Here is a 26,183-nt window from a genome sequence, read left to right as displayed (position 1 = left end):
CAGAGAATTTTGACCTCCAACTATCACAATTTTTTGTGTATTCCTTAGTGGTATTTTTATCTCTTCCTAGAAGACTTTTCGTTTTTGTGCTTTCTTTTACTTTTCACCCAACTTAGTATTTTTCTCTAGCTAAATTTTTAGGATAATATTTCTCTCCCATTATGATAGTTTGATGAAGGCGCATCCAGCCCAAGAAAACTCATTTTATTCTAGTAGACATAGGGTTATTGTGTTTTTAAGGAATTTGGATTCCTAAGAGTGAATTAAATGTAATTATTAATGTTTTGAGTGATTTTAATGAGAGAAGCTAGAGTAGGGAATTAATTGAATATTATGAGGCTTTATTGTAAATGTTCTCGAATGTAGGAGAACATGAGAGATTTAGGATAGTTGAGAGATTGAGGGATTGAGAATTGATTGTAAATCATAGATTAGGAGTCAATTCATGATTTTAGGAACAAGAAGGAGAATTAGGAAATTTGTTAAGGAATTCATGGATCTAAACCAGGAATTGGTTTTAGAGTCCTTATGTATCGATGTAAGCCTAAAAGGAAAAGAGAGAGGTTAGAGAGGTTAGAGAGGTTATAAAGGTTAGATATTTGGAGTGATTGTAAGCCTACGGGCAAAGTTGGACTAGAGGCCACTGATATTAGAAAATTGGGCCAAAGAGACAGAGATCTCATTCTGTAATTAAGTGTTTATATTTAGATATTTATAGAGATTAGTTAAATCTATCTAAATGCGTGATTGAGTGTTGAATGATAGATTGCATGTATCAGAGAATTGCATATGTATATTTATCCAGGCAAAGTGCAGTGAACATAGAGAGGGGAATTCAGCGAATGCATAGAGAAGAAGAGAGTAATACAGAGGTTTGAAAGGGGCCATTGATCCATTCGAAGGACCAATTGGAAGCCAAAGAGGATGGTGGTAAAAAAAATCATGAGGTTAGAGATCAAGCAGAAGTGAACTGAAGGCAAAAGGAAAACCTTTAGAAAACCCAGAAAACAAAAAAACCCAGAAGAAATACGCAAAAGTCTAAGTAAAGGAGAAGGGTGGAAGAAATGGAGTACGGGTGAATCATAGTTGTTGGACCTTTAATGATCAACGGTTGGGATTAAATCACATTGGCAATTGGAGAGATCTCATCATCAAATGGTCATCAGGTGCCAAAGTGATCGAAGTTTATTTGAGAAGCCGGACCAGAAATGTATTAGGTTGGGGTTTTATAACTCCATCGGGTTTGAAAGAAGTGTTAAGTGTCAGGGCTATTACCAACCTGAAATGATTATGGACCATTGGATCTGCTAGGCACAGACCAACGATAGAGAACCATTAGAGCGAATCTGGAGATCGGGAGCGTTAATGATCGTTCGATCAAGAAAAGGATCAATGGTGGAGATGTGATTGGATCACAATGTTTTATAAACTGTGGCTTCAGTACATGTGATATGCAATTGTGCGAAGGGCTGATAGGAGCGGACCCAATAGTGAAATGAAGCATAGTTAATATTCCAAGTCTGAAAGGTTATATGATCACATATTGGCGAAGACAGGAGAACATGTGTTAATGTGACTGTGGAGGATGCGATTGTCGATAGCGATAAAGGTAAACCTCAGGAATCGTGCAGTAGCTGTACCAAAGGCAGAAAAGTATGTTTTATGGGTGATTTCCTTTGTAAATGGGTTTAGAAGGAAAATAGCACCAATAATGCATTTCATGCAATATAACATATATGAACCAAGGCTTTGGAAAGGGAAAAGTTATGTATGTGGGCTTGGTTATTAAGTGTAGGATTAATATTTAGTGAAGAGTATTAAAGGTTTATAAAGTCCTGATAGCCCCGATAATGAATGGTTGAAGAGTTAGAAGGGTTATAACATCTTGATAGGAAGGAATTAAGAGAAGGCCTTTAGTAAAGTCCAAATTGAAGGCTTAAAGGGGTGATTTAAATTCCGATAATTGGATATTTCCTAGGAGTTAGGAATTGATGTGTTAATAATGAATTATTCGGCAGAGTTTGAGAAAGGGCCCTTAAACATTAGAATTGATGATTTAACTACTTAGTGAGTTAAAAATTCTTGGGACAGATAGCTATATGCATAATCCATGCAAACTGTGGGTAAAGCAGGGGTAACCCTGTGTCATTTAGTATTAGAGCATAATTATTATTGAAACAATTGATAACAAAATAGAATAAGGGAATTCTGTAGAAAGAGATTTAGAATAGAGTTGTGTTAAAAGGTGTGTATGCAGGCAAGGAAGGATCAGATTCTAATCTGACAGAAGGTAGGCACACAGAGATAAAGTGCAACAGAACTTGCAAATGCAAGAGAAAGGAGGACATTCCATTCAAAGTACAGGTAATGGTGGAACAAGATCATGCAAAGATCTTGAAGGTGAGATGACATGTTTTGTTGGATTTGATTTGACGATAGAAGAGTTGTGGTTTATATTAATGCACAGGTAACAACATAAGGAGGTGAGAAGATTGCAACAATAGCCCAAGAGCAAGGAGTGCTCAAATAATTTTAGAGGAAAGGACCAGAGAGATGCTGAAAGACTAAGCTTAGAGGAGAGATGCTTAGTGAAGCATATGTAGCAAGGATGAGACTTGTTACTGTAGAGATATTGTTGCAGATCACAAAAGCAATTCCACAAAGAATGTGGGTAGAATTTCCAAGGTAATGAAGAAAGTTGGTAAGACTTTCTAAGCGGAAGAAGAAGTGGACAGAACAAAGTATTTCATGGTGATTGAAATAAAAGAGGACAATTTTGTTCTTGAGAAGGTACAGATGAGTTGAAGCCTAAAGGAGCAGAGAAGAGTGCTCAAAGGAGGTTCTAGAGATAGAGAACCAATTTCTTGCCAAAAGACTGAGTGAGGAGAGCTTGGTTAGGTAAGTGGCAGCAGGGAGGAATTTCTCTTGAGGAGGCTTTAGTGAAACTCATACTGAAGTCAGTGAGGACCTCATAGAGATGGAGAGGATGATGACTAGTGACAGTCATAGTAGAGGTTCTGAAAGAGATCACAACAGAGGAAAAAAGGAGAAGGATGCCAAGGCAAATGGCACACAAAGACAGTTAAGCAAAGAGGAATATGAGAGGGAGATGGCTGAGATAACAGTTCAACTTTAAGTGTTAGTGGAGATATTGCAGAGAAATGAGATGGAGCAGAAACATGGTTATGTCATGAGAAAGAAAGTGAAGTGGCAGAGGCTACAAAAGAAGAGGAGTCAGCAAGTGAATGTGCAATTAGAAGAAAAGATGATGAAGCTTTAACAGATATTCGGTGTTCAATTGAGATCTGAAGAACTCAGAGAAGCTGAGTTGGAAATGGAAATGGAAGTATCCATTTGTGAACCAGAGCAGGGTGAAGTTCTGGGTGAAGATGAAGACTTGAAGATTGAAGCTTCAAGTGAGGGCAAAAGATCTAATGATTTTAAATATGATAATTTGTTTATGTTTACAGGTGAAACATGGAGAGAAGGACAATATGCTAATATTTTCATAAAGATGGAAGAAGAAAGGTAGAATCTAAATTCTGTTTTAAAAGAGGAAATAGGAAAGGATATCAAGCAATCAAGTAAAGGAATTGATGAGGTGGAGGAGAAGACCATTGAAATATTTCTAAGTCATGTAAAGGGCTTGGAACAACAGGAGGAATTGGTTATTGAATCATCAAATGAGGTCATGATGTCTTATGGTTTTACAACTGATAGGTTGTGTATGAATGCAGGTATTGCAGAAGATAAACCATTTTATGGAAATATCTTGAATGAAACTGAAAATTGTCAGGTAAAGTATAATGATGACTGTCTTTCAAATGAAGATCAAGTTGAGTTATTATGCAAAATGAATTCATAAATTCCATGCTTAATGGAGGAAATATCTTTAGTGGGGATGAGATAGTTGTGTCCTATGATAAGAAATTTGCTATTGAAGAAAATAATCTGAAATTGATTTTCTTAAGTGATCAAGGGGAGAGTGATGGACATACATCTAAAACTATCAAAGTGATAGAGGATCAAAATTTTATTGTAATCGAGAATGAAGAAATAGTGTCAATAAGTTATGCATGTGAAAAAGGAGAAGATAGTGAGGATTGTACAAAACTCTTGGGAGAAATTCCAAGTGAGATGGCAAATTTGTGGCAGGAGTTAAGTCTTTTGGAAAAAATGCTAGAAGACCAAAAGGTAAGTGTTCAGGTTGTAAATTCAGAATTACACAAGAATGAAGAAGTCCGCTACAGTGTACAAAGGCAGAAAGGCATCATTAGAATAGATGGTGTGGAGGAGAGACTAGCTGACAATCTCATGAAGTCTGCTGAGAATTCAAATCGGCATACTGATGTGCTGATAGAGGAGGAGAAAACAGAGCAGCAAGCTAAATTGTTGCCAGAGGGAGATAAGGCACATAAGCCTTATTATTTTTATTTTAATAGGTGTTTTATGAATGTAGGTTTAGTTGCAGATGCTGGAGGAATTTTGGCACAAATGGACAGCCAAATAAAAATGGAAGAAGAAGACTCTTTGGGACAATTCAATCCATGGAATAGGGATGTTCAATTGCTGGAGAGAATGCTGGACAATCATGATTCGATGAAGAAAGAGATAATCATGAAAGATGGTAAGGATGAAAGGGAGGAAGTTGGCATAGGAGTCAAAGTAATTAAAAGTAACCTACAATAATTTGAAGAGTTAGTGGACAACAGAAACAACCTGAAGTAGAAGGAGGCAAAGAGTGGTTAGAGAAAAGGTATGAACCAATCCAAGGATGTGCTGGACATAGAAATTGAAGAAATGTGGCAGCTAGTGATGAAACAAGCCAAAGGGAGGAAGATGATAGCAGCAGGAAGGAAGATCAATTAGTGTATGAACCTGATTGAAAAAGAGAGGAAGATAGAGCAGAAAATAGCAGACATACAGCAGCAGCAAATGAGCAAAGCGTTTGGGCAGCTACAAACTAAATTTTGGGATCCTGGTGGTTTATATCAACATATGAAGAACATGATCAAGATATCATGGAAATTTTCTACTTTTGGAGTCTGATGCAGGAGCATCCAGCCCAAGAAAACTCATTGTATTCTAGTAGACATAGGGGTATTGTGTTTTTAAGGAATTGGGATTCCTAAGAGTGAATTAAATGTAATTATTAATGTTTTGAGTGATTTTAATGAGTGAAGCTAGAGTAGGGAATTAATTTAATATTGTGAGGCTTTATTGTAAATCTTCTCGAATGTAGGAGAACATGATATATTAGGATAGTTGATAGATTGAGGGATTGAGAATTGATTGTAAATCCTAGATTATGAGTCAGTTCATGATTTTAGGAACAAGAAGAAGAATTAGGAAATTTGTTAAGGAATTCATGGATCTAAACCAGGAATTGGTTTTAGAGTCCTTATGTATAAATGTAAGCCCAAAAGGAAAAGAGAGAGGTTAGAGAGGTTAGAGAGATTAGATATTTGGAGTGACTGTTAGCCTACGGACAGAGTTGGAATAGAGGCCACTGATATTAGAAAATCAAACCAGAGAGATAGAGATCTCATTCTGTAATTAAGTGTTTATATTTAAGTATCTATGAATATTGGTTAAATATGTATAAATGCATGATTGAGTGTTGAATGATAGATTGCATGCATCAAAGAATTGCATATGTATATTTATGCAGGCGAGGCACAGTGAAATTGGAAGCCAAAGAGGATGGTGATAAAATAAATCACGAGCTTAGAGCTCAAGTGGAAGTGAACTGAAGGCAGAAGGAAAATCTTTAGAAAACATGGAAAACATAGGAACCCTGAAGAAATACGCAAAAATCTAAGTAAAGTTGAAGGGTGGAAGAAATGGAGTATGGGTGAATCGTAGCCATTAGATCTTTAATGATCAACGGTTGGGATTAAATCACATCAATGATTGGAGAGATCTCGCCATCGAATGGTCATCGGGTGCCAAAGTGATTGAAGTTTAATTGAGAAGCCATAACTGAAATGTATTAGGTTGGGGTTTTATAATTCCATTGAGTTTGAAAGAAGTGTTAAGTGTCAGGCCTGTTACCAACCTGAAATGATTATGGACCATTGGATCTGCTAGGTGCATAAAAACGATAGAGAACCATCAGAGTGACTTTGGAGATCGGGAGCATTAATGACCGTTGGATCAAGAAAAGGATCAGTGAAGATGTGATTGGATCACAATGTTTTGTAGACCTTGGCTTCAATACATGTGATATGCAATTGTGCGAAGGGCCGATAAGAGAAGACTCGATAGTGAAATGAAGCATAGTTAATATTATTTCAAGTCCGAAAGATTATATGATCACATATCGGCGGAGATAGAGGAACATGTGTTAATGTGACTGTGAAGGACGCGATTGCCTATAGCGATAAAGGTAAACCTTGGGAATCATGCAGTAGCCATACCAAAGGTAGAGAGGTATGTTTTATGGGTGATTTCCTTTGTAAATGGGTTTAGAAGGAAAATAGCACCGATAATGCATTTCATGCAATATAACATATATGAACCAACGTTTTAGAAAGGGAAAAGTTATGCATGTGGGTTTGGTTATTAAGTATGGCATTAATATTTAATGAAGAGTATTAAAGGTTTATAAATTCCTGATAGACCCGATAAAGAATGGTTGAAGGTTTAGAAGGGTTATAACATCCCAATAGGAAGGAATTAAGAGAAGGCCTTTAATAAATTCCAAATTGAAGGCTTAAAGGGGTGATTTAAATTCTGATAAGTGGATATTGCCTAGGAATTAGGCATTGATAGCATAGTAATGAGTTATTCTGCAGAGTTTGAGAAAGGGCCTTTAAACCTTAGAATTGATGATTTAACTACTTAGTGAGTTAAAAATTCCTAGGACAGATAGCTATATGCATAATCCATGCAAACTGTGGGTAAAGCAGGGGTAACCCTGCATCATAATTTCTAATTATTAATTTGGCATAATATTTCTTTCCAATTATGTTATTTTCTTAATAAATGATTTCTCTCCTATGTGGACTTGGCTACTTAATAGCTTTTGTAGAATAGGAAGAAGTCTCTATTACTCATGTTCTCTTTCCCATAGCTTTCCCAAGGTAAAACATTTATTGAAAATATAAAATCTAATTACACATCTCCTCATTCCAATCCTAGTCTCCATAGGTGGTACTCATGTTCTCTTTCCCATAGTTTTCCCAAGGTAAAACATTTATTGAAAATATAAAATCTAATTACACAACTCCTCATTCCAATCCTAGTCTCCATGGGTAGTACGTTCAAATTTGGAAACGTTGAATTTTTTTTGCAAAGTCTCCATTCTTGAGTGTAACAAAAAGAAAATAATCTAAAGATAAACAAAGATGAGATTCACCTAATTTTTTATAACATTTACCTTAACAAACATAATGGTAGTTACAAAAACTAATGTGACAAAGAAATAATTTAAGGAAAAATAAAGATGAGATTCACCTAACTTTTTATTACATTTACGTTAACAATTTTGGTTTCCAAAACTAATACCAAAACTATTGCAACAAATCCTACTTCATTTATGAATTTTTCGAACTGTTGAAGAGGAATATAAGCTTGATTGTAATTTTCTTATAATAACAAAAGGGTAGAGTTTTACTATGTAAAATATTATATACTATTGAATTTTGTGTCATTTTTCTTCTCATCAAATTCTTACATAGATTTTGAAATAACAATATCAGCCATAAATAAAATATTTTAGTGTTAGCATTAAGCAAAATAAATTTATATAAAATGTTAGAGTTTTACTAAGTAAAATATTTTGTACTATTCAATTTTGTGTCATTATTCTTGTGCTTAAATTTTTGCATAGACCTTGAATTATCAACAATATCAACCATAAATAAAATATTTTGTGCTATCATTAAGCAAAATAAGTTTATATCATATTTATATATAGAGACATGGTAATTGAAAGTAATAAAATCCGTTAAAAAATGATTTCAATTTGGATCCAAAATTGAAAAAAATCATTGTCCACCTTATATATACATATACATTTGGTTAGAAATACTCTTTTATATATATATATATATATATATATATATATATATATATATATATATATGCTTTCATAGTTAATGTGGATTACTCTATATTTATCATGTGTATATATATATGAATTGATATAGATTTATCTTAACTCTATATGTATCATGTGCCAAGAAATATCAAACCCTTTATGGTGTAAACCATTTAGAGAAAAAAAAGGTTAGGAAATATTTACTTCTCTCTAAATTTCATCCCTCTAAAATTATAATGGATTGCAAGATAAGATGAATCTAAATTGAAATTTTATTTTCTCGACCATAAATTCTATTAAAGCTAAATTTTTAATATTTATAAAAATATTATTAGTGATTTTCTCGACACATAATGACACATACTTAAATTTGTATTCTTATTTCATTGTTAAACATTTTTCTAGAACATTTTTGTAGCGAATTACAATGGGTTTTACAAACTCCTCTAAAAGTATCAATTATTTTAAGTCATTGGAACTCTAAAAATCTCAATTATTTTAAGTCATTGGAACATTGCTCATACAATTTCTGCTATAACAAAGAGAGGTTAAAGGGACTTTACAAATCATTAGATATGTAACATAGAATTAATTTTTTCAAAATAGAAAGTATAATTATAGATAGGTTTGTCTATTTTGGAATAGGGATTTTATAATTTTAATTAATTATCAATAATTATGAGGTAGCTCTTAGGGACTTAATCTCTATAAAATATTCTAGAATATACTTAATAGTAAATTATATATTAAGGTTGATGTTTATCTCAAAGTAGTTATGCCCTTGTTCGGCTATAATTATATCAATTAATTTAAAAAATGTCTTAAAAACATGAGTTTTAGCAATGTTTATAATAAATAAAAAGCCAATATTCTTGGTTATATATCTATATATATATATATAATAACTTAAGTATTATTACAAGTTTAATTCCCCATTCACCAAAAAAATAATTGAATATATTAAAATAAATATCTTTAACCTTACAATTTCTCTCTCACACATATTTATTTTATAATATTAAAAATATAAAACAAATATTTTAATAAACCATTTAAATTATATAGATATACTAATAAAATAATAAACCAAAACCATACTCATTGTTCTCACTTGTATTGTAAAAAGCTTACACCAACAACTATATTCCTGTATATGCATTTTTAATATTTTACCTAATAATTAATCATATTATGTGCATTTTAATACTTATCGTTCTATTCTTAAATGTTTATTTTACGGTAAGAATTTAAACCTATAACTAAAATACTTTATATGCATTTTTAATATTTTATATGATAACTTACATACTAAAGTCTTATAATTAAATTGCTTTGTGTATTTTAATATCTTATATAATAACTAATCATATTATCTATATTATAACTCAATTACTTTATATACATTTTGGTATTTTATATAATAGCAAACCATATTATTTCATTTAACACTTATATAATATTTAAAAAAAAATTAATAAAAAAATTGCATTTAGTTTATTTTAAATATATTTTTATTATATATTAATTTCATAATATCTAAGATATTATTATTTTCAAAATTATATTATATTATAAAATAATAAATATTTAACTTTTTAAAAATAAAAACAAAATAATCATTTTAATATTTTTTAAAATTTATTAAATCAAAATATTTAAATAAACAATTAACCAAAAATATATAATTTTCATTAAAAGAATCTAATAAATCCTGTCAATTTTATCGTGGCAAAAATTACTATTAAAACTCTAATTCTAATTTTAAAAGAATAAATTTGATCAATTTTAAGCATCATAAAAATTACTATAAATTTCTAACCTTACCCTAAATACATATAAAAATAAAATGGCATTTTTCTATAATTTGGTAAAATTTGTTGAGATATTCTATAAAAAAATAGCATTTCTTATAATCTACTAAAATTTATAGAGATATTTCTGAAAATATCTATCAAAATTTTATAAAATGGCATTTTTCCATGATTTAATAAAACCTTTAGCGATATTTCTGAAAATCCCCAGAAAAACAAAATAAACATTTTAGTTAATAATTAAACTACACTTAAAAAGAATTATAAAATTGATACCATTTGTACCCATTATATGTAACACCTGACAAATCCAACCAACTATAAATCAAATATAATATATTTTCCAGATGATAAAACATATAAGAATACAGTAGAAAAATGGAAAATGGTGCAGCGGTGATTGGGTGATGATAGTAATTGCGGTACACGATATTTGGAATATGTCGGGGAACAATTTCCACAGGCACATTGGCAGAACTTAGCGAAACTACGTCCACAAACACTTGCACAAATTCTCTTATTCTCAATCCCGCAACTTATTTAACCTAGGGTCCTATGGCCATACGCATTTGCGAAACCATAAAACATTCATAACGGTAACCCAGTCGTAATTGTTCCTCAATAGGCACTCGGTCGACGATAATTTTCAATATCTGGTCCTTTACGTCCTTGTTCGATACGGATAAGCCATCTCCGTATCTAAAGAGAAATTGAAGTCCTCGTGCTGTATTGAAAGTATAATTACCCATTTTTATGTTTGAATTCGAATTCCATATGATATGATAAAAAATTAAATGGAAATTTTTTAATTAGCTAAAAAATTGATATTATAGAAAATATAATTTTATTTTTTCTAACAATCAAATATTATATATATATTTTTTACTTCATTTTAGGTTTCGAACACTTTCTAATAACTTATTTTCCAATATCTCGATAATATAACAATTTTAAGGAGGCAATTCACCTCTAAAAAAAATATACCTACTTTTTGTTTGAGAACTTAAATCTAAAATCTAAAGAATTTAACAGCTTTCTATCTATTATCTAATAAATAAAAAGATAATTACAAAATCATTATTCTAAACTTATTTATATAGTATTTGTCAAAATAGAAATAGATTTTAAAAATTAGTAATAATCTATTTTCAACTATTTTTCATTTTTCTTGTTTTCTTGACTTTACTATTTTCACTACCTTCCAAAGCAAAAACTAATTTGGAAAATATAAATTTTCCAATTTCACAATTGTTTCTATTTTTCTTCCTTTTCTATATATAATTTTTCCAAATACCAATCCTTATTATTATCATTCTATAGGTTAAGACTTTAACATTATATACCCACAAATCTTGATCAAAAAAGATAAGTATATCTATGTGTTTCATGTTCTAATCAAAAAATCCAAGCGATGCAAGTATATTGATAGTGTCATCTTCTCATCAGAAAACCCAAGCGAACAACCATCAATGGGTGGCGAGAGAAGTCACTTCAAGCCCAATTTCTGTCTGGGATGGCACACTCCACCAGCACAAGATCTAGACTCATTGCAGCAATATAACCAGTAACAAAGTAAGCAATTTAACTAGTTAAATAGTCAAATTTTGATAGTAGGTAAAGAAAATAAATAGATATATCCCAGAAAAAGGTGAAAATCCTGTTGTTATATTTATAAAACATTCTCTCTCATAATTGGCTGATAACTTCAACAAAATATATAGCTATAAATAATGTTCAACATTAAATTTATGTCTCAATTTTGTCCACTGGTAGCTATGATTGAAAGTGAACTTCCACTAAAATCTTTAGTGGTATTTCTGAAAATATGTCAAAATTATTTTGAAAAAAAACAATTTTATAATAATTAATTAAACTACACTAAAAACAAATATAAATTATAAAATTGATACCATTGTTAAAAAATAAAAAGGAAAAAAGAAAACGAAAAATGACCAATTGTAGACACATAATACGTTACATCGTACAAATCCAACCAACTCAACATCTTACAAATTCAACCAACTATAAGGAAAATATAATATTTCTTTCAGGATGATAAAACATATAAGAATACACTAGAAAAATGGAAAATGGTGCAGCGGTGATTGCGTGATGATTGTAATTACGGTACACAATACTTGGAATTTGTCAGGGAACAATTTCCACAGGCACTTTGGCAGAACTTGGCTAAACTACGTCCATAAACATTTGCACTAAAATTCTTATTCTTAATCGCCCCACTTATTAAAAACATACTTAAGACACACAGCTAGTAACAGTAACATACTTAATACACACACCTAGTAACAGTAACCGGGTCGCCATTATTCCTTGATAGGCACTTGATCGACGAGAATTTTGAATATTTGGCCCTTCGCTTCCTTGTTAGATACGGATAAGCCGTCTCCGTATCTGAACAAAAATTGAAGTCCTCGTGTTATATTGAAATTGAACTTCTTGCAACATAATGGTACACTGTCCTCCTTAAGATACTCCCCATTCAATTCCTCAAGGGAGAGATGAAGGATGCCCTTGATATGGTTTATCGCATTCCTCAAGGGAGAGATGAAGGATGCCCTTGATATGGTTTATCGCATTTTCCACGGTAGAATCAGGATTGTCTTTAATATAACAAGCTATACTTGAAGCCATCTGCCCGTGTTCTTTCTCGTCCTTCATTGCAAATAGTGAAGACGAATCAGTATTTTGCATAGAATTGTATGCATGCAAATAAATCTCGATTTAGATGCTAAATACCTCGAAATCTTTCAAGTCGTCGATGAGTCTGACCGTAAATTCTGAGAGCTCCTGCATCTTAGACGGAGAATATATTTGCTCCAGAACGTTGTTTGGGAGAAGTTGACCCATCAAGAGAAGGGGAAACAAATTTAAAATACACATCCCTGAGCTAGTGCGCGCATTCTTTATGTACTCATTAAACGTGGGCACATGAGCAGTCGCTATCCATTCTCCTTCCTGCAAATAAGACTCAAGATAGCGCTGCCACTGAAAATACAACCAGGGAAAGTACATTAATGGTTAATCGTTAATGTGTTAATCTTCTTCCCCCTTTCAATTAAAAAATCTCAAAAGGTCTTTTCCACCGTCAATTGGCTTCTTAGTAGGTCGGTGGAAGTAAAATTAAAAACTAATAACATCCCATTAAGCTAATCCCACTACAGAATCACATATCTTCCTAAACACATACGCTACTGCACTTTAGTGTGGCTGCCATATCCCGCTTTTGCACTTTGACGACTTGATCAGCCAATTCATTCGCTGTTTTGAAGAAAAACCGGAATGCAATTTTTATGTGGTCTGGAAGGTCATCTATCAGTGAAAGATCCCATCTGAAAATGGCACAAAAAATTTTCAAGATATATAACAGGCGCAGAAAATATATGATTGGAATATTCTGGGAAACTAGAAATAACTCAATTGGCAATTTGCACAAAGTCTGTATAATTTGAATTCACCGTCTGACTGCCTCTGTGGTGGTTTTCAGTTCGTCCAAGAGACCATGAGTGTCATAGAAGTCATCTAGAACAGCTGCCAACACACAAACTTGTGCGAAGGCAATTCTGCTTTGAGAGAATTCGGGCTCGAAAATGCATGTAGCCGCCCAGAAAACAAATTCCACGTGACGTATCCTATAGAAATTCAGCTGTGCAATTTCTGACTCTCGCCACCACCTACGCAGCACAAAAAAGTATTGCAGAGGGTGAACTCTTATCATGATATGCCAAAATTCACAACGAGTATATATTTATTCTGCGTAATATTAACGAGTTTTATTTAATTACAACCACATTTAGGTATGGAGACTAATTTTTCCAGTAATATTAGGAAAATGGTTACACTATGATGAATTTATTTGCAGATTGTTATTATGAATGATATTTATTTTTTAATGTTATTAGTAATATGAAAAAAAAAAACCTGTGGTTAAGTTTTTGACCGGTCACAGATTCAAATTTTATGGGACATGTTGAGTGTGATGACCCCGTAAAAATGTAATTATTTGAAAGTTACTACAGCATAGAAAACTGAATTGAAATAATATTGAGGAATTTATTTTCTTTTAAAGATATTCTGTTGATGTGACATGTGCACTAAATTAATGATTAAAGGAATTAATCATGAGGATATCTGAATTCCCAAAAGGGAACTGGAAAAGAAAAGTTAGTTAATAAAACTAGAAATAACCACCTTCCCTAACTGGAAGGGTTTCCAGGGAAAAGGGGGGTTGGTTGAGAAACTCTGGGCTGTAGAGACAGGCAGAGAAAGAGAAAGGGAGGAAAAAACCCTGTATGGACTAAGTCTGGTAAGGACCAGATAGTCAAGCACACAGTGCTGGCTTACTGAGGATAGTGATCCGGTAAGCAGAAGCTTGGGGGGAGACCCAGGTCTTGAAGGACTGGTCTCACGGTTGGGTGGATATCAAGCTTTACACAGAGATTTGGGCAGGAGACTTGTTCCAGACTCACCTTGTCAGTGGAGACCAGGTAAGTAACGGACCCTTATGTCTCCATATTTACCTGTGTAATTTATAAATGTATCTGTTATTGTCAGTTATAGTGTAACTGTAGTTAGCAGGGCAGGATGTAAACAATACTAGCTGTACAGAACGAAAGATAGTACAAGTAAGATTATCTGACAGGGTATAAATCACCTAGATGTAAAGGAAAAAACACAGTGTGTCTATGGTCAGCTGTGCAGGTTATAGACAGTAAAGCTATAAACCAAACTACAGAGTAATTACGATTATCTGTGTAAACAAGAAATATATCTACGACTTTCTGCATGAAAGAAAAATATATGTATAGAGTATCTATAGAGCTCAAAAGACAGAGTATAGAGTCTGTAAAATTCAAAGACTGCGAACTGTACCTGTAGAAACTCAAAGACAGAGTAATAAGAGCAATGGAATATCCAATACTGCAGACAATAGAACCATTGGACAAACCCTATTCATACAAGAAGAATGGTTCCTAGTTTAAGAATTATCCGAGCGAGACAACTGGTTATTCATACCCTGATAACATTCTGGTCGATTTATATCGTGGTCCAATGATCACGGTCAATCTTAAACTTCTATGAATAACTTAAACGAATGCCTTTTTTTTAACCAATGGAAAAATAATAACAAATCCTGAAACCCTGAATCGGTTCAGCCATAACAAGTGAGGGTTCTGGCGAGTCCGAAGTGACGGCAACAAGAACTGAAGCATGATACGAATCTAAAGATTGTGCAGCTGATAGTATAAAGCATAAAGGTATAATACGCAAGGTATCATAAATATAAGACAAGAGTCATGCCGTAATATCAACAGCCATTCCTGAAAAATAATGTAAAAGTAATGCACAAACATTAAAATATGCCGAGGAAATAACAGAGCTCGATAGCATTAAGTCGCAGACGTAATGACTGCTAGAAACAAAAACAAGGGTTTCTGAATCATACTGCATAACCATTAAACACTTTACAGTCCCTCAGGGTTTCCAACCACAAAGAACCCTTAGCTTATCGCCCATACATCTACAGAGGTCAGATGCAGGTGCGACAGCGCTGCTCTCCTTACACATGAGCAATACAGCAACTATATGGTATAAACCCTTGAATTATATATTGACAAAATGCATGCAGAACATTGTCCGAGCAAACAAGATTCCAAATAAGGAAATGTATTACGCATTCGGTTAACAAATAAACCCTACGTGTTACAGAAGGAAACCATTCCAATCAGCATTACAAGTAGACAATGGCGTAATACAACTGTGATAAATATATATATTTACATATTAAAACCATAGGCCGCGAGCTAAATGAGTTCACAATTTGGTAACGAGCTGGTTATCAACCAGATTTCACAATAGTCAAAATATACGGCCGTAGCCACGAAAATGTTCAACAATAATACACATCTGTCTAAGCAGACCAAGCGAAACCTATAGCTTCGGAAGCTGGGGTAGAAACCCAAATCACCGCAAGCAGAAAGGTGCCCCGCTCCTTAGACAACATCACAAGACCTTGTAACCAGAATGGGACCAGGGGTCTGTCATAAATCGCGGCCAACCATGTGATATCAGGTTGGGGTCTCATTCTAAGAACAGAGGAAACTCTCTGGCAACCCGAGAGAGATGAAGATCCATCAACCGGAACGAAACCCTGGTGATTAGATAAATACCTCTGCAGCTCGGCGGACCTCATTTAGAGGGGCTCTTCCAGATCCGCAGAAGTTGGGAGATGCCGTTCACACCTGGCAAACAAAAGAGCAAACATTAAACAAATTGCATAAACCTGTAAACACAGAATCAGATCAAATCATTAAACTGGTGTGTATTTACCTCGCCAAGTCAAGACTGGAGATCCATGGGGAGAAACCCCTTTGGAATGGCGTATGAACCTGAAGTTGCTGTGGACCCGGCGCGGAATGGCAAAGTAAACCCCTGCAATGGAGAACAGAGAGAGCTGGAGATCGCTGAGCAGAGGGAAAACTTCGAATAAACCGGAGGAAACCGCGTATATACCTTACCTGCCAGTGGTGAGAGCGTGGCACGGTGCTGGCCCTTGATCTCCGGCAGCAGATGCACACCGTCGATGGAGGTGATACTACCAAGGAGGAAGGCGCGGGAAAGACCAGGCTCAGTGACCATACCACTGTCACGTGATCCGGACAGTAGAATTTAACACTGTTGCCAGATGTCCAGCGCTGGAGGTGCCAGCCAACGAAGTCAAAACAGGTTTGAATTGCTCGAAGGGTAATGTATGCCATCGTATCAATGTTAAACAATAGACCATCGGTGCGCATGGATTCTACATTGGTATAATAAAAACATTACCTGCCACCATATGTCGCCTTAGGTTAGGCCTGGTACTTGGTGGTGGTGACCATCTGAAGTTACATATATTTATAAAAGGGCAGATGCATATCTAAGTATGGCACTATATATATATAACCAAAAAAAAAATTTTATGTGTATTAAGTATTAGCTTATAGACATGTGACAATTGGTATCAGAGCCCAGATTAACCATACTGTGGCCTCTGGGATGTGAATAAGTATTAAAAGATGAGAAGATCATGATGACATTAATAATCTTTTGGAAAAACAAAATTGTGCAGGTAGCTCACAATGTTATATGTTTCATGACCAGACCAGGCTAGGTACAGGCTAGTCAAGAAGAAGGGAAAGAGCAACAAAGGTACCACAAGTGATAGTTAGCATGCAGGGGTCTGGCAGCGCACCGCACAGGCCTGCAGCCAATTGGGGGCCTGCAGCAAATTTTGGAGACAATCCAGAATTATGGGTGCAGCTGGGCGAGGAGACCCGCAGCACGAATCTGGTCATACTAGAAACCGTTCAAGAACTGAAAAAAGAAATGGCCCGGCTCCGGGAAGATAATGCTCGATTGACAATGGAGCAGGAGAGGATATTAAAAAGTTTGTCTGACAAACAGAACCCGCCACTAGCTAACCCCAGCGCAGAACAACAGAGAATAACAGAGGAGGAACGTTATCACGCAGAGTCTGAAATCCCTGAAGAAGGAGAGGACCAATCTGCTAATGCATCAGAACAGCAGACCTCCAAGCGTCAAAAGGTGGAATTGCAAGGAGAATTTCGAAAGATTAAACCCCCACACTACGATGGGGAACAAGAGGAAGCAGCTGAGGCATGGCTAATCAACATGAATAAATACTTTCAGTTATATGAATATGACCATAACTTGAAGGCACGATTGGCCATCTTCCAGTTACAAGGGAAGGCGACACTGTGGTGGGAGGAGGTGAAAATTGTTAAAGGAGTAACTGAACGAACCATAACATGGGAAAAATTCCAGAAATATTTCAAGGAGAGATACTTGACGGAACGGTTTTATGATGAGAAGGCAAAGGAATTCCATGATCTGCGATTGGGACAGCAGACTATGGATGAGTTCATCAATCGTTTCACATCTTTGCTTCGCTATGTACCCTACCTTAAAGAAGAAAAAGCCAAGGTGCAGCGGTTTGTTAGCAGCCTACCCATGTATATGAGGGAAAGGATTGAATTTGACAATCCTAGAACAATGGATGAAGCAATTCGCAAGGCCAGAATCTGCTATCAGCAGAGCAAACAGAAAGGGGACAGTTCCAACAGAAAATGGAATGAGAAGAAGAACAGTAAAGCTGTTGGAAATAATAAAGGAAGTCGAAGCGGTGGGATCAAAGGTAGCAGCAAGAGCCAAAACAGTAGAGCAGCACCGAGAAGTGCATTCAGGGCCAAGTCCATCGGTGAAACCAGAATGAGTGAACAACCCGCCAAGATGGATACTGAGGGAACAACCAGACCTCCAGTGCAGTGCTGGGGTTGTGGTGGACCGCACTATGTCAAGAATTGTCCGCAAAGGAAGGGAACTGACCAGATATCCCAGATTCATGAGGCATCAACCGTGGGTGACGTGGGACAAAGTATGCCAAGAATTAACGCAGCCTTGGACGACCGCCAGGCAGAATATCAGCCCACCATGGTAGAGTTTGAAGGTAAAATTTTAAACCTCTCCATCTCTGTTCTAATTGATCCTGGAGCTACTTTAAGTTATATTAGTCCAAAGATAGTTGAACAGTGTAAATTGCAGCCTAAAAAATTTAGGAATCCTTGGCTGGTACAGCTAGCTACAGGGACTAAAAGACGATTAATGGCAAAGGTCCAAAGCTGTCCTATAGTGATAGCAGGACAACCAGTGGTGGCAGACCTGAACGTGCTTCCCCTCGGGTCCTATGATGTCCTAATTGGGATGGACTGGCTAGAAAAGCATTGGGCTTTAGTGAACTGCAAAACAAAGGTTATACAGTACAAGGATGATGCCAGAATAGAACAAGATATGCAGGGAATTAAACGACCCGTGCAGATCCGACCAATCACTGCATCTCAGCTGGCAAAATGCATCCGGAATAGATGCCAAGTGTATGCTATTCAGGTGGGTTATGTAGAAACTAAGAAGAAGGAAAACCCACTAGAACACCTCCCGGTGATAAAAGAGTTCGCGGATGTATTTCCAGAAGAAATTCCCGGATTACCTCCAAAGAGGGACATAGACTTCACCATTGAGTTAGTACCAGGAGCTGCTCCAGTTTCATGGACACCTTATAGAATGAGTGTACCGGAGTTGACTAAATTGAAAATGCAACTGCAAGAATTGATGGATAAAAATTATATCCGCCCCAGTGTATCTCCATGGGGAGCTCCGGTGTTATTCGTCCGAAAGAAGGATGGAACTCTTAGAATGTGTATTGATTACCGGCAACTAAACAAGCTCACAATTAAAAATAAATACCCTTTACCTCGGATCGATGAGCTTTTTGATCAAGTCAAGGGAGCGACAGTATTTTCTAAAATCGATCTGCGATCTGGATACCATCAGATCAGAATTAAAGAAGAAGATATCGCTAAAACAGCCTTCAGGACCCGGTATGGACACTACGAGTTTGTAGTGCTGCCTTTTGGTTTGACTAATGCACCCGCCACGTTCATGTGTTTAATGAACAGCGTGTTCCATCAATTTTTAGACAAATTTGTACTAATATTCATTGATGATATTTTGATCTATTCTCGCTCTAAGGAGGAGCATGAGGAACATCTTCGGATGGTACTGCAAACTTTGCGAGAACATCAGTTGTATGCTAAGCTCAGCAAATGTGATTTCTATAAAGAGGAAATCCAGTATTTGGGTCATGTGATTTCAAAGGAAGGGATTGCCGTGGATCCTGAGAAAATAAAAACCATATTGGAATGGCCTGTCCCAAAAGATGTGGCGGACATCAGATCCTTCATGGGATTGGCTGGATACTACAGAAGATTCGTGGAAGGATTTTCAAGGGTGGCATATCCCATCACGTCTTTGCAAAAGAAAGGAAGGTCATTCAAATGGAGTTCTGAATGTCAACAAAGTTTTGAGAAGCTTAAGCAATTACTCACGTCTGCTCCTGTTTTAAGTATAGCTGATCCGAACAAAGACTATGTGGTATGTACCGATGCCAGCGGAGAAGGCGTCGGAGGTGTGTTAATGCAAGAAGGGAGAGTGATAGCCTATGAATCAAGAAAATTGAAAGAACATGAGCAGAAGTATTCTGCTTATGATTTGGAGTTGGCAGCTGTCATACATGCGCTTAAGATGTGGCGACACTACCTTCTAGGAAGGAAATTTCTGTTATTAACAGATCATCATAGCTTAACAAATTACTTTAGTCAGCCCACACTGAATGCAAGACAAGCCCGTTGGGCAGATTTCTTAAGTGGGTTCGATTTTGACATCAAGCATCTGAAGGGAAAGGAAAATCGTGTAGCCGACGCTCTAAGTCGAAAGGTACAATGTTTGTATGAAATTACATTCAGTAAGTGGGAAAATTCCTTGCAGGAAATGATGAAAACAACAGCAAGCCAAGATGCTGAATACCAACGGTTGAAGCAGCAAATGCCACTTTCCAGCGAGGGAAGTCCGCAGGAATATGAGATTAGCAAGGATGGAATGCTGCTTTACAAAAAAAGATTGTTTGTACCAAATGACAACAACCTCAAAAACTTAATCTTGAATGAGTTTCATACTAGCCATTACGCTGGCCATCCCGGGTACCAGAAAATGCTGACTGCACTTCGGAAGGAGTATTACTGGCCGGGAATGAAAAAGCATGTGGCTGAATATTTAGCGCGATGTTTGGAGTGTCAGCAGATCAAGACGGAGCATCAGCATCCGGCTGGATTATTGCAACCCCTGCCCATTCCAGAATGGAAATGGGAAATTATATCAATGGACTTCATAACTGGGCTGCCTAAAACAAAAAGAAACAATGACTCTATTATGGTAGTGGTTGATAAGCTAAGCAAGGCAGCACATTTCATACCAGTACAATCCACCTACAGGGCAGTGCAAATTGCGCACATCTTCATGCAAAATGTGTTCAGACTTCATGGACTCCCAAAGACTATAATATCAGATCGGGATGTAAAGTTTACGTCCGCTTTTTGGAGAGCGCTATTTGCAGAATTGGGTACACAGCTGAATTTTAGCACAGCTTACCACCCCCAGACTGATGGACAGACGGAGAGAGTAAATCAGATGGTGGAGGACATGTTGAGGGCATGTGTCATGCAGAAACCGACCCAATGGGAGGACTATTTGCATCTGGTAGAATTCGCTTACAACAATGGATATCACACATCAATTCAGATGTCTCCATTCGAAGTCTTGTATGGACGGAAATGTCGGACGCCCTCAAATTGGAGTGGCCCGGAGGACAAATTAAGATTGGGACCAGAAATGCTCAAGGAGATGGAGGACATGGTCAAAAAGGTGCGAGCCAACCTGAAGGCCGCTCAAGATCGGCAGAAAAATTTTGCAGACCGGAAAAGAAGGTTCAAAGAGTATCAAGTGGGCGATCACGTTTACATCAGAATTCAGGCCAGGAAAAGCACTCTGCAGTGGAGCAGTTGTGCTAAACTTGCACCCCGCTACTTCGGACCTTTTCAGGTCTTAGCGAGGGTTGGGCCGGTAGCTTATCAGCTAGCCTTACCAAGCCACATTAGAATTCATAATGTTTTCCATGTATCCATGCTTAAGAAGTATGTTTATGACCCTAAGCATGTGATCAAGTGGCAGAATATAAGGGTAAGGACTGTTGTTAGTTGAATTAATTGAAAAGTGATCGGAACAAAAGACTGACACTGTTATTGGTTGCAGGTCGAACCGGAAGGAGAGGTCCTGGTCGAGCCGCTGAGCATTCTCGACAGGAGAGAAGTGCAGTTGCGGAAGCGGGTTATTACCCAAATTAAAGTGCAGTGGCAGCACTATGGGCCTGAAGAGGCCACTTGGGAGGACGAAGAGCTGTTTCGGAAAGCTTATCCGGAACTGTTTGGAGACACTAGACATCGGGACGATGTCCAATCTCAGGAGGGGGAGATGTGATGACCCCGTAAAAATGTAATTATTTGAAAGTTACTACAGCATAGAAAACTGAATTGAAATAATATTGAGGAATTTATTTTCTTTTAAAGATATTCTGTTGATGTGACATGTGCACTAAATTAATGATTAAAGGAATTAATCATGAAGATATCTGAATTCCCAAAAGGGAACTGAAAAAGAAAAGTCAGTTAATAAAAGTAGAAATAACCACCTTCCCTAACTAGAAGGGTTTCCAGGGAAAAGGGGGGTTGGTTGAGAAACTCTGGGCGGTAGAGACAGGCAGAGAAAGAGAAAGGGAGGAAAAAACCTTGTATTGACTAAGTCTGGTAAGGACCAGATAGTCAAGCACACAGTGCTAGCTTACTGAGGATAGTGATCCGGTAAGCAGAAGCTTGGGGGAAGACCCAGGTCTTGAAGGACTGGTCTCACGGTTGGGTGGATATCAAGCTTTACACAGAGATTTGGGCAGGAGACTTGTTCTAGACTCACCTTGTCAGTGGAGACCAGGTAAGTAACGGACCCTTATGTCTCCATATTTACCTGTGTAATTTATAAATGTATCTGTTATTGTCAGTTATAGTGTAACTGTAGTTAGCAGGGCAGGATGTAAACAATACTAGCTGTACAGAACGAAAGATAGTACAAGTAAGATTATCTGACAGGGTATAAATCACCTAGATGTAAAGGAAAAAACACAGTGTTTCTATGGTCAGTTGTGCAGGTTATAGACAGTAAAGCTATAAACCAAACTACAGAGTAATTACGATTATCTGTGTAAACAAGAAATATATCTACGACTTTCTGCATGAAAGAAAAATATATGTATAGAGTATCTATAGAGCTCAAAAGACAGAGTATAGAATCTATAAAATTCAAAGACTGCGAACTGTACCTATAGAAACTCAAAGACAGAGTAATAAGAACAATGGAATATCCAATACCACAGACAATAGAACCATTGGACAAACCCTATTCGTACAAGAAGAATGGTTCCTAGTTTAAGAATTATCCGAGCCAGACAACTGGTTATTCATACCCTGATAACATTCTGGTCGATTTATATCGTGGTCCAATGATCACGGTCAGTCTTAAACTTCTATGAATAACTTAAACGAATGCCTTTTTTTATAACCAATGGAAAAATAATAACAAATCCTGAAACCTTGAATCGGTTCAGCCATAACAAGTGAGGGTTCTGGCGAGTCCGAAGTGACGGCAACAAGAACTGAAGCATGATACAAATCTAAAGATTGTGCAGCTGATAGTATAAAGCATAGAGGTATAATACGCAAGGTATCATAAATATAAGACAAGAGTCATGCCGTAATATCAACAACCATTCCTGAAAAATAATGTAAAAGTAATGCATAAACATTAAAATATGTCGAGGAAATAACAGAGCTCGATAGCATTAAGTCGCAGACGTAATGACTGCTAGAAACAAAAACAAGGGTTTCTGAATCATACTACATAACCATTAAACACTGTACAGTCCCTCAGGGTTTCCAACCACAAAGAACCCTTAGCTTATCGCCCATACATCTACAGAGGTCAGATGCAGGTGCGACAGCGCTGCTCTCCTTACACATGAGCAATACAGCAACTATATGGTATAAACCCTTGAATTATATATTGACAAAATGCATGCAGAACATTGTCCGAGCAAACAAGATTCCAAATAAGGAAATGTATTACGCATTCGGTTAACAAATAAAACCTACGTGTTACAGAAGGAAACCATTCCAATCAGCATTACAAGTAGACAATGGCATAATACAACTGTGATAAATATATATATTTACATATTAAAATCATAGGCCGCGAGCTAAATGAGTTCACAATTTGTTAACGAGCTCGTTATCAACCAGATTTCACAATAGTCAAAATATACGGCCGTAGCCACGAAAATGTTCAACAATAATACACATCTGTCTAAGCAGACCAACCGAAACCTATAGCTTCAGAAGCTGGGGTAGAAACGCAAATCACCACAAGCAGAAAGGTGCCCGGCTCCTTAGACAACATCACAAGACCTTGTAACCAGAATGGGACCAGGGGTCTGTCATAACCTGCGGCCAACCATGTGATATCAGGTTGGGGTCTCATTCTAAGAACAGAGGAAACTCTCTGGCAACCCGAGAGAGATGAAGATGCATCAACCGGAACCAAACCCTGGTGATCAGATAAATACCTCTGTAGCTCGGCGAACCTCATTTAGAGGGGCTCTTCCAGATCCGCAGAAGTTGGGAGATGCCGTTCACACCTGGCAAACAAAAGAGCAAACATTAAACAAATTGCATAAACCTGTAAACACAGAATCGGATCAAATCATTAAACTGGTGTGTATTTACCTGGCCAAGTCAAGACTGGAGATCCATGGGGAGAAACCCCTTTGGAATGGCGTATGAACCTGAAGTTGCTGTGGACCCGGCGCGGAATGGCAAAGTAAACCCTTGCAGTGGAGAACAAAGAGAGCTGGAGATCGCTGAGCAGAAGGAAAACTTCGAATAAACCGGAGGAAACCGCGTATATACCTTACCTGCCAGTGGTGAGAGCGTGGCACGGTGCTGGCCCTTGATCTTCGGCAGCAGATGCACACCGTCGATGGAGGTGATACTACCAAGGAGGAAGGCGCGGGAAAGACCAGGCTCAGTGACCATACCGCTGTCACGTGATCCGGACAGTAGAATTTAACACTGTTGCCAGATGTCCAACGCTGGAGGTGCCAGCCAACGAAGTCAACATAGGTTTGAATTGCTCGAAGGGTAATGTATGTCATCGTATCAATGTTAAACAATAGACCATCAGTGCGCATGGATTCTACATTGGTATAATAAAAACATTACCTGCCACCATATGTCGCCTTAGGTTAGGCTTGGTACTTGGTGGTGGTGACCATCTGAAGTTACATATATTTATAAAAGGGCAGATGCATATCTAAGTATGGCACTATATATATATAACCAAATTTTTTTTTATGTGTATTAAGTATTAGCTTACAGACATGTGACATTGAGAATGGAGGTTATTTTTGGAGTTAAACTTATAAGAAATCTAAAAATTTAATTTAATTTAATACAACGTAAATTGTGATAATAAATATCCTATTATGGATGAATAAGTCTTATAAATAAGCTTATAAATAATTTTATTTTTTAAAACTCAACCTGTATTGAACTGTTAAAAAAACGCTCTCGACGCTATAAACTATGAAAATGGCAAGTACCGATCACTACCTTGTAATAAACTGTAACTCTTTCTGATGTATGCATTGCAGGATATTGAAGTCCAATTTGGCTAACTCCAGAACTTTTTGGTTGAAATTCGACCTAAATAAAAATTTGGAAAGAGGATTTAGCATGGCATTACAATATTCATAATTTGAAGTTAAGTCTAATATATATAATTAAGAGGGCCAGTACTTGAGCCACGAGCTGTTTTGTCCATATATTTCAATAAAGCTCCTTGCCTCCCATCTAGGCGCACTGCAATACCAGGGAAACTCCAATGCGTACTTTACCTAAACAACAATGATGAAGTTAAATCCTTTATAAACCATGGACACCATCCTTCATGTAAATTTTAATTTAGACTTTGATCTACCTCTTCCAAAAGACTTTGATCTACGTCGGTCACATCCCCGCGTCCAGCTAAAACTTGATTTAGATATTCTCTTGTGAAAGAGTTTGCCTCTTGCATCACTTTTTCTCTGGGAAATGAAATGTCTGAAGCTCGAAGTAACGACAACATGCTTCTCACTCGTGTCTCTCCAGTAAAATTGCAGAAGAACTTCGCGTTTTCGCCCTTGAAATTCTCCAACACACCTGTGTGGAAACTTTGGAATATAAGTATAGAATTGAATTAAAATAAAAATAAAAATACGAATGTGTTTTGATACTAAAATTGTACTTAAACACCTACATCAATTCTCTTATTTTTTTTAAAACAACTACATCTATTACAATAAAAATTTCCAAGACATTTGTTCAGTGTTTAGTAATATAAAAAATAAATTAAAGATAAAAAACTTTGGAGTAGTATACCTCGGCGGAGGAATTGCCCGGTTTCCGTCGCCGCCCGGAAAATTGTCTGGCGCCGGCCGCCGGCAATCCCTCGCCCTCCGCCACTCTCCCCTGGCTCCGCCACCCCTTCCTCCGCTCCGCATTCACTCCCTGATTTTTCCACGCACCCCCTTCCTCCGCTCCGCATTCACTCCCTGATTTTTCGACGCAGATCGGATCCGAGCTGGCATCCTAAAGTTTCGCTGACGGATTGCCCGATTCAAAATGGAGGAAGGTCGCGATCGTGATCTGCTCACTCACCTTCCTCCTCGACTAGGCGCCTCCGGCTCTGGGCTTCCTCCGCTCTGCTGCTCGCCACCAAGG

General features: G+C 36.7%; 1 protein-coding gene across 1 annotated transcript; it reads right to left on the bottom strand.

The window, feature by feature from the left end:
* Positions 1-11,876: 11,876 nt before the first annotated feature.
* LOC149192893 (delta-selinene-like synthase, chloroplastic) lies at positions 11,877-25,528 on the bottom strand. The gene is made up of 7 exons (XM_089404723.1): positions 25,402-25,528; positions 25,221-25,318; positions 25,035-25,127; positions 13,332-13,547; positions 13,064-13,205; positions 12,573-12,861; positions 11,877-12,541 (listed from the first exon to the last, which is right to left on the bottom strand). The coding sequence occupies exons 1-6, from the start codon at positions 25,495-25,497 to the stop codon at positions 12,598-12,600; spliced, it is 909 nt and encodes a 302-aa protein (XP_089260849.1). The 5' UTR covers positions 25,498-25,528; the 3' UTR covers positions 11,877-12,541; positions 12,573-12,597.
* Between the last annotated feature and the right edge of the window lie 655 nt (positions 25,529-26,183).

The sequence above is a fragment of the Pinus tabuliformis genome, chromosome 2_2, assembly GCF_031772625.1.
Source record: "Pinus tabuliformis cultivar Carrire ecotype Pingquan chromosome 2_2, CPIR1, whole genome shotgun sequence".
In the NCBI taxonomy this organism is placed as follows: Eukaryota; Viridiplantae; Streptophyta; class Pinopsida; order Pinales; family Pinaceae; genus Pinus; species Pinus tabuliformis.
This window is presented reverse-complemented; position numbering and strand designations above follow the sequence as displayed.

What these genes read in the sequence shown, in the direction of transcription:
- LOC149192893 (XM_089404723.1), bottom strand. Translation starts at nt 25,497, where the DNA reads ATGCAAGAGGCAAACTCTTTCACAAGAGAATATCTAAATCAAGTTTTA. An exon ending in ACCACAGAGGCAGTCAGACG is followed by an intron (nt 13,206 to 13,331) that starts GTGAATTCAAAT and finishes TGCCATTTTCAG; the next exon opens with ATGGGATCTTTCACTGATAG. An exon ending in CCACACTAAAGTGCAGTAGC is followed by an intron (nt 12,862 to 13,063) that starts GTATGTGTTTAG and finishes TTGTATTTTCAG; the next exon opens with TGGCAGCGCTATCTTGAGTC.